Raw genomic sequence first — 12,156 nt, 5'->3', positions numbered from 1 at the left:
ACTCACCTCCACCCTGCTGGACGGATGAAGCCAGCTTCTGGTGGAAATGTTCTGCTGTCAGCTGCACTGAGGAGCATGCATCTTCCATCCAGCAGCAGCCTCAGAGGATATAAGAGCCCAGTGGATAAACTATATCTGAGGCTAATGTTCCAGCAGAGTTAGCTAAAGACTGTGAATGTGCAAGTAATTAACGGTGCACGAGTTACGCTGTGCACATCTCCGACTTGGTCCATTACTGTTGATGAGAAAGCATTGTTTGCTAGCATCTGCTGCTAACTTACAGCGAACTGCTAACTTACTGCTAACTGCTAACTTACAGCTAACTTACTGCTAACTGCTGACTTACAGCTAACTGCTAACTTATTGCTAACTGCTAACTTACAGCTAACTTACTGCTAACTTACAGCTAACTGCTAACTTACAGCTAACTTACTGCTAACTTACAGCTAACTGCTAACTTACAGCTAACTGCTGACTTACAGCTAACGGCTAACTTACAGCTAACTGCTGACTTACGGCTAACTTACAGCTAACTGCTAACTTACAGCTAACTACTGACTTACAGCTACCTGCTAACTTACAGCTACCTGCTAACTTACAGCTAACTGCTAACTTACAGCTAACTACTGACTTACAGCTACCTGCTAACTTACAGCTACCTGCTAACTTACAGCTTACTGCTAACTTACAACTTACAGCTAACTTACAGCTAACTGCTGACTTACAGCTAACTGCTAACTTACAGCTAACTGCTAACTTACAGCTACCTGCTAACATACAGCTACCTGCTAACTTACAGCTAACTGCTAACTTACAGCTAACTGCTAACTTACAGCTTGCTGCTAACTTACAGCTACCTGCTAACTTACAGATACCTGCTAACTTACAGCTAACAGCTAACTTACAGCTAACTGCTAACTTACAGCTTACTGCTAACATACAGCTACCTGCTAACTTACAGCTACCTGCTAACTCACAGCTAACTGCTAACTTACAGCTAACTGCTAACTCACAGCTAACTGCTAGCTTACGGCTAACAGCTAACTGCTGTCCTTAATCAACACGTATTTTAACCAAATACATCTCAGAAAAGGCCTCAGAAAAATGTGTCAAACTGGTAAAAAGAGCACCTTTAAGTACAACAAAACTAGTGATAGAGCCAAACAACAAGGTGTGCGTTTAAACTTCTTTTCTGAAGTACATTGAATGCAGCACGATGTGAAGCTGAGGGCAGAGACTAAGATGGAGAAGCTGGATGGATCTGACTGGGGGGGGGGGCTCCAGACAAACTAACAGCATTATTGGAGGTAACTTCAGACAAACAGATTTCTCATGTGAGTTTCAGCAGTTTGTTCTGGTGAAGCGGCCCACAGTGAAACGGTAAACAGCAGCTGGTTCTGTCTGGTTCTGTTTGGTTCTTCCAACATCTCTCTAGTTTCAGAACCACATGTGAAGTTTTTCCATGTCTGAACTGGTCATTTTCTGGGTGACTTATGGTTAAAAAACAGAACCTTGTGATTGGCTTCTGAATTCAAAAGGTAGAGGCCACACCCACCTTCCTGGTCATCGGACTCCACCCAGAACAGAACCGCCTAGAACCGCCGTACATGTCGAACTGCTGCTTTAAACAAAGGAAACCAGGTGTTCCCACGATGCCCTGCTGCTGTCAGGGGGGCTGATGATGCTGATGCCAACTTACAGCTACCTGCTAACTTACGGCTAACTGCTAACTTACGGCTAACTGCTAACTGCTGTCCTTAATCAACACGTATTTTAACCAAACCCTCTCATACATCTCACTAAGGCCTCAGAAAAATGTGTCAAACTGGTAAAAAGAGCACCTTTAAGTACAGGGGGGCTGATGGGAAACGGCGACGTCACGCTGAACCCAGATCAGTGACGTCTGAGGATCTCCGTCAGCCGGCGCCTCGGGCCGCCTGAGAGCGCTGCAGCTTCCTCCTCATTAAAGGAACCCCGCAGTTATTAAATTACACACGTTCAGAGGAACTGTGTCACCAATTTAAAGACTTAAATATCTGCTAAAGTCGCTGCAGGCTGAGGGGGGGGGGGTCAGGTGCTGTAAAACATGAGGATTGGATGCCAAACACCGCTCATTATTTAGGGTTTTTCTTACAGTTTGGATCTGAAATAATCAAATTAAAGCTCAGATTCTGGACCGGAGGATCCGTTTGAACCAGCTGGAGTTACAGGAACCGGGTTCTTCTGGTTCCTCTCCTCAGACTGGAACCAGTCCTGGAACCAGTCCTGGAACCAGTCCTGGAACCGGTCCTGGAACCGGTCCTGGTGCTGCTGGGTCACGGATCATCAGAACCAGTTCTACTCGGGTGGAGTCAGACCAGATGAAGTGGAAGGAGCACGGTGGAGGAGGGTGGAGGAGGCACCCTGAGGGCTGTCTGAGAGCTCACCAGACAAAGGGGGTGACAGGGTTTCAGATGTGTGCCCCCCCCCATCCCTTAAGGCACCAAGAGGTGACAGACGCCAAAATGTATGGAGCGCGGAGAGGGTCATAATTCAGCTCCAACTGAACACGAATCACAAAGAAAGTGTGAATGATGCTTGTTTTCCGCTCTGATAAAAGAGTGAAACTATGCTGTTCATGTCCACATAAGAGCCCTAAAAGCCCCCACATTTACGGCGTTTTTCCATATAATTAGTCCTTCTTTCTGTTTGGAGCAGTTCATCCAGTGCCTGCCACGGTTGGGTTTCTGTTTCTGAACATTAAATATAATAAAAAAGCAGGTTTAACTGAGACATCAGAGTCTGCTGACAGGGTGGAACGTGCACTATATTGCCAAAAGTATTCACTAAATTCAGGTGTTTCAGTCCCTTCCACAGGTGTGTAAATCCAAGCACCTCGGCTGCAGACTGCTTCCACCAACATCTGAAAGAATGAGTCGCTCTCAGGACCGTGGTGCCCTGATAGGACGCCACCTGTGCAACAAGTCCAGTCCTGAACTTCCCTCGCTGCTAAATATTCCACAGCCAGCTGTCAGCTGTGTTATAATAAAGTGGAAACGATTAGGAAGTGATTAGGAACGACAGCAGCTCAGCCAGGAAGTGGTCGGCCAGGTAAAATGACAGAGCGGGGTCAGAGGTCACCAACTTTCTGCAGAGTCAGTCGCTACAGACCTCCAAACTTCCTGTGGCCTTCAGATCAGCTCAGGAACAGAGCATAGAGAGCTTCACAGAATGGGTTTCCATGGTAACTGCATCCAAGCCACACATCACCAAGTGCAAAGTGTCAGATGCAGTGGAGTAAAGCTGCCGCCACTGGGGTCTAAAGCAGTGGAGACGCCTCCTCTGGAGTGACCAATCAGGCTTCTCCATCTAACAACCTGATGGAGGAGTCTGGGTTTGGTCGTTGCCAGGGGAACGGTACGTATCTGACTGCATTGTGTAAGGTTTGGTGGAGGGGGGATTATGGTGTGGGGCTGTTCTTCAGGAGCTGGGCTTGGCCCCTTAGTTCCAGTGAAAGGAACTCTGAATGCTTCAGATACCAAGAGATTTTGGACCATTTCATGCCCCCAACTCTGTGGAAACAGTTTGGGGATGGACCCTTCCTGTTCCAACAGGGAACCAGTGCACAAAGCAAGGTCCATAAAGACATGGATGAGCCGGTTTGGTGTGGAAGAACCTGACCTCAACCCGATAAAACACCTTTGGGATGAATTAGAGCAGAGACTGAGAGCCTTCTGTCCAACATCAGTGTCTGACCTCACAGAGCTTCTGGAAGAATGGTGAAAAACTCCCATAAACTCACTCCTGAACTTTGTGGAAAGCTTTCCCAGAAGAGTTGAAGCTGTTATAGCTGTAAAGGGTGGGCCGACGTCATATTAAACAATATGGATTAAGAATGGGATGTAAAGGGAGGTGAGTGAATAAAATATAATGTATATCTGAGTCTCATCTGCATAAAAAAAGACAAAAATCACAGGAGGGGGAACATGTTCAGTAACAACTCTGAGGTCCTGATTCCGAGCTTTGTGGAGCACCTCCAGCTGTACAACATGAGGCATCATTTCTGTCCCCAGAGCAGCCCTGGAAGACGACATCAGGAGTAAGAATAAAAGCACGAGACGCAGCTTTGAAAAGAATCAAATGTTTATTGTTATCACACAGAATAATAAAGCAGCAGGTGAGGCAGTGTTAAGGCTTAAAGGAACAGTCAGTCTCACTCTGACCGACACAAAACTCAAGTCTTTGTGTTAAGATGAAGAACTCAAACAGAAAACTAAAACTCTTCTTTATCAATGAGCAGATTCAAGCCGGTCTGATGCAGTTTGTTCTCGTTCTGCTCAGGTGTTTCTACCTGGAGAGAAATCAGTTTAACGGGAACTTCACAGAAGTCGTTGGGGCTGTAGGCTGAGGTTTGAAGAAGAGAACTCCGTCAGATCCGCTCATTTGATCATCTCCGTCACCCTCGGAACCGGCTTCCTTCAGGCTGACCTCCGACTCCTTCACCGTTAAAAATACCCTGAAACAGAAGGTTCCTTCACCGTTAAAAACAACCTGAAACAGAAGGTTCCTTCACCGTTAAAAACAACCTGAAACAGAAGGTTCCTTCTCTGTTAAAAACAACCTGAAACAGAAGGTTCCTTCACCGTTAAAAACACCCTGAAACCGAAGGTTCCTTCACCGTTAAAAACGACCTGAAACAGAAGGTTCCTTCACCGTTAAAAACACCCTGAAACCGAAGGTTCCTTCACCGTTAAAAACAACCTGAAACCAAAGGTTCCTTCACCGTTAAAAACAACCTGAAACCGAAGGTTCCTTCACCGTTAAAAACAACCTGAAACCGAAGGTTCCTTCACCGTTAAAAACAACCTGAAACAGAAGGTTCCTTCACTGTTAAAAACACCCTGAAACAGAAGGTTCCTTCACCGTTAAAAACAACCTGAAACAGAAGGTTCCTTCACCGTTAAAAACAACCTGAAACCAAAGGTTCCTTCACCGTTAAAAACAACCTGAAACAGAAGGTTCCTTCACCGTTAAAAACAACCTGAAACCGAAGGTTCCTTCACCGTTAAAAACAACCTGAAACCGAAGGTTCCTTCACCGTTAAAAACACCCTGAAACAGAAGGTTCCTTCACCGTCAAAAACACCCTGAAACAGAAGGTTCCTTCACCGTCAAAAACACCCTGAAACCGAAGGTTCCTTCACCGTTAAAAACAACCTGAAACAGAAGGTTCCTTCACCGTTAAAAATAACCTGAAACAGAAGGTTCCTTCACCGTTAAAAACACCCTGAAACAGAAGGTTCCTTCACCGTTAAAAACAACCTGAAACAGAAGGTTCCTTCACCGTTAAAAACAACCAAAGGTTCCTTCACCGTCAAAAACAACCTGAAACCGAAGGTTCCTTCACCGTTAAAAACACCCTGAAACCGAAGGTTCCTTCACCGTTAAAAATAACCTGAAACCGAAGGTTCCTTCACCGTCAAAAACACCCTGAAACAGAAGGTTCCTTCACCGTCTAAAACACCATGAAACCGAAGGTTCCTTCACCGTTAAAAACACCCTGAAACCGAAGGTTCCTTCACCGTTAAAAACACCCTGAAACCGAAGGTTCCTTCACCGTTAAAAACAACCTGAAACCGAAGGTTCCTTCACCGTCAAAAACAACCTGAAACAGAAGGTTCCTTCACCGTCAAAAATAACTTGAAACAGAAGGTTCCTTCACTCTTAAAAACAACCTGAAACAGAAGGTTCCTTCACTCTTAAAAACACCCTGAAACCGAAGGTTCCTTCACCGTTAAAAACAACCTGAAACCGAAGGTTCCTTCACCGTCAAAAACAACCTGAAACAGAAGGTTCCTTCACCGTCAAAAATAACTTGAAACCGAAGGTTCCTTCACTCTTAAAAACAACCTGAAACAGAAGGTTCCTTCACTCTTAAAAACACCTTGAAACAAAAGGTTCCTTCACTCTTAAAAACAACCTGAAACAGAAGGTTCCTTGACTCTTAAAAACAACCTGAAACAGAAGGTTCCTTCACCGTTAAAAACACCCTGAAACAAAAGGTTCCTTCACCGTCAAAAACACCCTGAAACTGAAGGTTCCTTCACCGTCAAAAACACCCTGAAACAGAAGGTTCCTTCACTCTTAAAAACAACCTGAAACCGAAGGTTCCTTCACCGTTAAAAACAACCGAAGGTTCCTTCTCTGTCAAAAACACCCTGAAACAGAAGGTTCCTTCACCGTCAAAAACACCCTGAAACAGAAGGTTCCTTCACCGTTAAAAACACCCTGAAACCGAAGGTTCCTTCACCGTCAAAAACAACCTGAAACCGAAGGTTCCTTCACCGTTAAAAACACCCTGAAACCAAAGGTTCCTTCACCGTTAAAAACACCCTGAAACCAAAGGTTCCTTCACCGTTAAAAACACCCTGAAACCGAAGGTTCCTTCACCGTTAAAAACAACCTGAAACCGAAGGTTCCTTCACCGTCAAAAACAACCTGAAACAGAAGGTTCCTTCACCGTCAAAATAACTTGAAACAGAAGGTTCCTTCACTCTTAAAAACAACCTGAAACAGAAGGTTCCTTCACTCTTAAAAACACCCTGAAACCGAAGGTTCCTTCACCGTTAAAAACAACCTGAAACCGAAGGTTCCTTCACCGTCAAAAACAACCTGAAACAGAAGGTTCCTTCACCGTCAAAAATAACTTGAAACCGAAGGTTCCTTCACTCTTAAAAAAAACCTGAAACAGAAGGTTCCTTCACTCTTAAAAACACCTTGAAACAGAAGGTTCCTTCACCGTTAAAAACACCCTGAAACAAAAGGTTCCTTCACCGTCAAAAACACCCTGAAACTGAAGGTTCCTTCACCGTCAAAAACACCCTGAAACTGAAGGTTCCTTCACCGTCAAAAACACCCTGAAACAGAAGGTTCCTTCACTCTTAAAAACAACCTGAAACCAAAGGTTCCTTCTCTGTCAAAAACACCCTGAAACAGAAGGTTCCTTCACCGTCAAAAACACCCTGAAACAGAAGGTTCCTTCACCGTTAAAAACACCCTGAAACCGAAGGTTCCTTCACCGTCAAAAACAACCTGAAACCGAAGGTTCCTTCACCGTTAAAAACACCCTGAAACCAAAGGTTCCTTCACCGTTAAAAACACCCTGAAACCAAAGGTTCCTTCACCGTTAAAAACACCCTGAAACCAAAGGTTCCTTCACCGTTAAAAACACCCTGAAACCGAAGGTTCCTTCACCGTTAAAAACAACCTGAAACCGAAGGTTCCTTCACCGTCAAAAACACCCTGAAACCGAAGGTTCGTTCTCTGTTAAAAACACCCTGAAACCGAAGGTTCCTTCTCTGTTAAAAACACCCTGAAACCGAAGGTTCCTTCTCTGTCAAAAACACCCTGAAACCAAAGGTTCCTCCACCGTTAAAAACAACCGAAGGTTCCTTCTCTGTTAAAAACACCCTGAAACCGAAGGTTCCTTCACCGTTAAAAACAACCGAAGGTTCCTTCTCTGTTAAAAACACCCTGAAACCGAAGGTTCCTTCACCGTTAAAAACACCCTGAAACCGAAGGTTCCTTCACCGTTAAAAACAACCTGAAACCGAAGGTTCCTTCACCGTTAAAAACAACCTGAAACCGAAGGTTCCTTCACCGTCAAAAACAACCTGAAACCGAAGGTTCCTTCACCGTTAAAAACAACCTGAAACCGAAGGTTCCTTCACCGTCAAAAACAACCTGAAACAGAAGGTTCCTTCACCGTCAAAAACAACCTGAAACCGAAGGTTCCTTCTCTGTCAAAAACACCCTGAAACAGAAGATTCCTTCACCGTCAAAAACAACCTGAAACAGAAGGTTCCTTCACCGTTAAAAACACCCTGAAACCGAAGGTTCCTTCACCGTCAAAAACAACCTGAAACCGAAGGTTCCTTCACCGTTAAAAACACCCTGAAACCAAAGGTTCCTTCACCGTTAAAAACAACCTGAAACCGAAGGTTCCTTCACCGTTAAAAACACCCTGAAACCAAAGGTTCCTTCACTCTTAAAAACACCCTGAAACCAAAGGTTCCTTCACCGTTAAAAACAACCTGAAACCGAAGGTTCCTTCACCGTCAAAAACAACCTGAAACAGAAGGTTCCTTCACCGTCAAAATAACTTGAAACAGAAGGTTCCTTCACTCTTAAAAACAACCTGAAACAGAAGGTTCCTTCACTCTTAAAAACACCCTGAAACCGAAGGTTCCTTCACCGTTAAAAACAACCTGAAACCGAAGGTTCCTTCACCGTCAAAAACAACCTGAAACAGAAGGTTCCTTCACCGTCAAAAATAACTTGAAACCGAAGGTTCCTTCACTCTTAAAAAAAACCTGAAACAGAAGGTTCCTTCACTCTTAAAAACACCTTGAAACAGAAGGTTCCTTCACCGTTAAAAACACCCTGAAACAAAAGGTTCCTTCACCGTCAAAAACACCCTGAAACTGAAGGTTCCTTCACCGTCAAAAACACCCTGAAACTGAAGGTTCCTTCACCGTCAAAAACACCCTGAAACAGAAGGTTCCTTCACTCTTAAAAACAACCTGAAACCGAAGGTTCCTTCACCGTTAAAAACAACCTGAAACCGAAGGTTCCTTCACCGTCAAAAACAACCTGAAACAGAAGGTTCCTTCACCGTCAAAAATAACTTGAAACCGAAGGTTCCTTCACTCTTAAAAACAACCTGAAACAGAAGGTTCCTTCACTCTTAAAAACACCTTGAAACAGAAGGTTCCTTCACCGTTAAAAACACCCTGAAACAAAAGGTTCCTTCACCGTCAAAAACACCCTGAAACTGAAGGTTCCTTCACCGTCAAAAACACCCTGAAACTGAAGGTTCCTTCACCGTCAAAAACACCCTGAAACAGAAGGTTCCTTCACTCTTAAAAACAACCTGAAACCAAAGGTTCCTTCTCTGTCAAAAACACCCTGAAACAGAAGGTTCCTTCACCGTCAAAAACACCCTGAAACAGAAGGTTCCTTCACCGTTAAAAACACCCTGAAACCGAAGGTTCCTTCACCGTCAAAAACAACCTGAAACCGAAGGTTCCTTCACCGTTAAAAACACCCTGAAACCAAAGGTTCCTTCACCGTTAAAAACACCCTGAAACCAAAGGTTCCTTCACCGTTAAAAACACCCTGAAACCAAAGGTTCCTTCACCGTTAAAAACACCCTGAAACCGAAGGTTCCTTCACCGTTAAAAACAACCTGAAACCGAAGGTTCCTTCACCGTCAAAAACACCCTGAAACCGAAGGTTCGTTCTCTGTTAAAAACACCCTGAAACCGAAGGTTCCTTCTCTGTTAAAAACACCCTGAAACCGAAGGTTCCTTCTCTGTCAAAAACACCCTGAAACCAAAGGTTCCTCCACCGTTAAAAACAACCGAAGGTTCCTTCTCTGTTAAAAACACCCTGAAACCGAAGGTTCCTTCACCGTTAAAAACAACCGAAGGTTCCTTCTCTGTTAAAAACACCCTGAAACCGAAGGTTCCTTCACCGTTAAAAACACCCTGAAACCGAAGGTTCCTTCACCGTTAAAAACAACCTGAAACCGAAGGTTCCTTCACCGTTAAAAACAACCTGAAACCGAAGGTTCCTTCACCGTCAAAAACAACCTGAAACCGAAGGTTCCTTCACCGTTAAAAACAACCTGAAACCGAAGGTTCCTTCACCGTCAAAAACAACCTGAAACAGAAGGTTCCTTCACCGTCAAAAACAACCTGAAACCGAAGGTTCCTTCTCTGTCAAAAACACCCTGAAACAGAAGATTCCTTCACCGTCAAAAACAACCTGAAACAGAAGGTTCCTTCACCGTTAAAAACACCCTGAAACCGAAGGTTCCTTCACCGTCAAAAACAACCTGAAACCGAAGGTTCCTTCACCGTTAAAAACACCCTGAAACCAAAGGTTCCTTCACCGTTAAAAACAACCTGAAACCGAAGGTTCCTTCACCGTTAAAAACACCCTGAAACCAAAGGTTCCTTCACTCTTAAAAACACCCTGAAACCAAAGGTTCCTTCACCGTTAAAAACAACCATGAAACCGAAGGTTCCTTCACTATTAAAAACACCCTGAAACTGAAGGTTCCTTCACCGTTAAAACAACCTGAAACCGAAGGTTCCTTCACCGTCTAAAACAACCTGAAACCGAAGGTTCCTTCACCGTTAAAAACACCCTGAAACCGAAGGTTCCTTCACCGTCTAAAACAACCTGAAACCGAAGGTTCCTTCACCGTCAAAAACAACCTGAAACCGAAGGTTCCTTCACCGTTAAAAACACCCTGAAACCAAAGGTTCCTTCACCGTTAAAAACACCCTGAAACCGAAGGTTCCTTCACCGTCTAAAACAACCTGAAACCGAAGGTTCCTTCATCGTCAAAAACAACCTGAAACCGAAGGTTCCTTCACCGTCAAAAACACCCTGAAACCGAAGGTTCCTTCACCGTTAAAAACAACCTGAAACAGAAGGTTCCTTCACCGTTAAAAACAACCTGAAACCGAAGGTTCCTTCACCGTCAAAAACACCCTGAAACCGAAGGTTCCTTCACCGTCAAAAACAACCTGAAACCAAAGGTTCCTTCACCGTTAAAAACAACCTGAAACCAAAGGTTCCTTCACCGTTAAAAACACCCTGAAACTGAAGGTTCCTTCACCGTCAAAAACAACCTGAAACCGAAGGTTCCTTTACCGTTAAAAACACCCTGAAACTGAGGGTTCCTTCACCGTCAAAAACAACCTGAAACCGAAGGTTCCCGCCCGCAGATAAAACCTTCTGGAGGTTTCCTCTCTGTTCTCTCAGAGAGTTCATCTGAAAACTAAAAACTCAGGAACCTCTACATCATCCTCAGCCGGGTCCCGGCCCGGTTCTGGGCTCCGACCAGGTACCAGCAGGAGCTCACCTGGAAGCTGGCGGCTCAGTGCAGGTCTGAGAAGGGTTTGGGGTAGTTGAACATCAGGTAGTCCATGTAGTAGAAGTCAAAGACCTTCTGCCTCTCTGTGGCGTTCAGCTGGGAGAAGTACTCCCGGGTCATGGTGGAGGAGGTCCGCTCAGCGAGCGGGTTCCTGTCTTTGAAGTCTGGGAAGGTGAGGTTATGCGGTGCCCCAATGCCGCGCAGCAGGAAGTTGGCGTCCTCCTCCAGGCTCTCGAACGTACCGATGAAGTTGTACTGCAGGAGGCAGGGGCTGCACAGCTGGCTGACGGGCTCCCAGTGGATGTCCATCCCCACGGGCCGCCGCATGTCCAGCAGGTACTGCACGAACTCCCTGAAGGTGACGCCGGCGCCGGTGCTCAGCGCGGAGCGCGAGGCGTTGGCTCGGTACCTGGAGATGATGGGGCGTCCGAACACGGGATGGTAGTACGAGTTTGGGCTCTCAAACTTGTCTCTGAACGCAGACACCAGCCGCTCGAAGGGCTCCCGGACGAACAGAACCTTGGTGTAGGACCGCATTCGCTCTATGATGCCGGCGGGTTCGTAGCTGTCCAGCCGCCGCAGCCGGTTGGTGTAATGCGCAGCATCGTGAGGGATGTCCCGGGTGGATTTGGCGGCGCCGCTCAGCACCATCAGCACCCTCTTCCAGTTGGAGCAGCCGGCTTTGGGCACCTCGCAGTACAGCAGCCTGGACCGGTCCTCCACAAAAACCCGCGACACCTGCCGCCGGGACACCCGCTTCTCACCGAAACCCGGCTGGTATTTGGCGCAGATGTCTGCGAGCAGACGGCGCCGAGACTCCTGCGTTCCCATCAGCCTCAGCTGCTGCAGGGCCTCCTCTCCTCCGGGGGCGGCGCTCTTCAGCAGCAGCTTCCTGTGGCGTTTGGTGACCGCCTGCGTGTTGCCAAGCGACGAGTCGGAGAATGGCGAGGCCGATGGCAGCTGCAGGCGGAGTTCGGGCGGCAGGAAGCGTCCTGCGGCGGCGTCCTCGCTCAGCTCTGTGGCGTCCTGCAACACAGACACACAACAGGTCAGACAGGTTCAGATCAATCTGAACTGATCTGGACTTCCTGTCTGATTATTATCTGGTGACTTTGTGCTGAGGTGTAATGCAGCCGGAGGCCAGCAGGGGGTGCTGTCCAACAGCAGGTCTAACCTTCTCCAGAGGCCACCTGGGCGCCGCCATCACCTGAAGTCCTGGAACACAGAGAG

General features: G+C 46.2%; 1 protein-coding gene across 4 annotated transcripts in view; it reads right to left on the bottom strand.

Annotated features, from left to right (window-relative positions):
• Positions 1–4,092: 4,092 nt before the first annotated feature.
• Positions 4,093–12,156, bottom strand: part of LOC140307777 (carbohydrate sulfotransferase 8-like) — a 40,070-nt gene continuing 32,006 nt past the window's right edge. For 2 of the 4 annotated variants that reach the window (XM_072386779.1, XM_072386780.1), the window contains exons 3-4: positions 12,101–12,141; positions 10,746–11,952 (exon numbers count right to left, since the gene is read on the bottom strand). In XM_072386779.1, the coding sequence (XP_072242880.1) occupies positions 10,930–11,952; positions 12,101–12,141 (1,064 nt within the window). In that variant the 3' untranslated portion in view covers positions 10,746–10,929. Of the gene's footprint in view, positions 4,496–10,591; positions 10,612–10,745; positions 11,953–12,100; positions 12,142–12,156 lie in introns of those variants that run through there. The other 2 variants (XM_072386781.1, XM_072386782.1) reach the window with 2 other exon arrangements.

This window comes from Leuresthes tenuis, unplaced genomic scaffold (genome assembly GCF_036924035.1).
Source record: "Leuresthes tenuis unplaced genomic scaffold, fLeuTen1.0.hap1 SCAF_5, whole genome shotgun sequence".
In the NCBI taxonomy this organism is placed as follows: Eukaryota; Metazoa; Chordata; class Actinopteri; order Atheriniformes; family Atherinopsidae; genus Leuresthes; species Leuresthes tenuis.
Note: the sequence above shows the minus strand (reverse complement) of the source record. Positions and strands in the feature narration are given on the sequence as shown.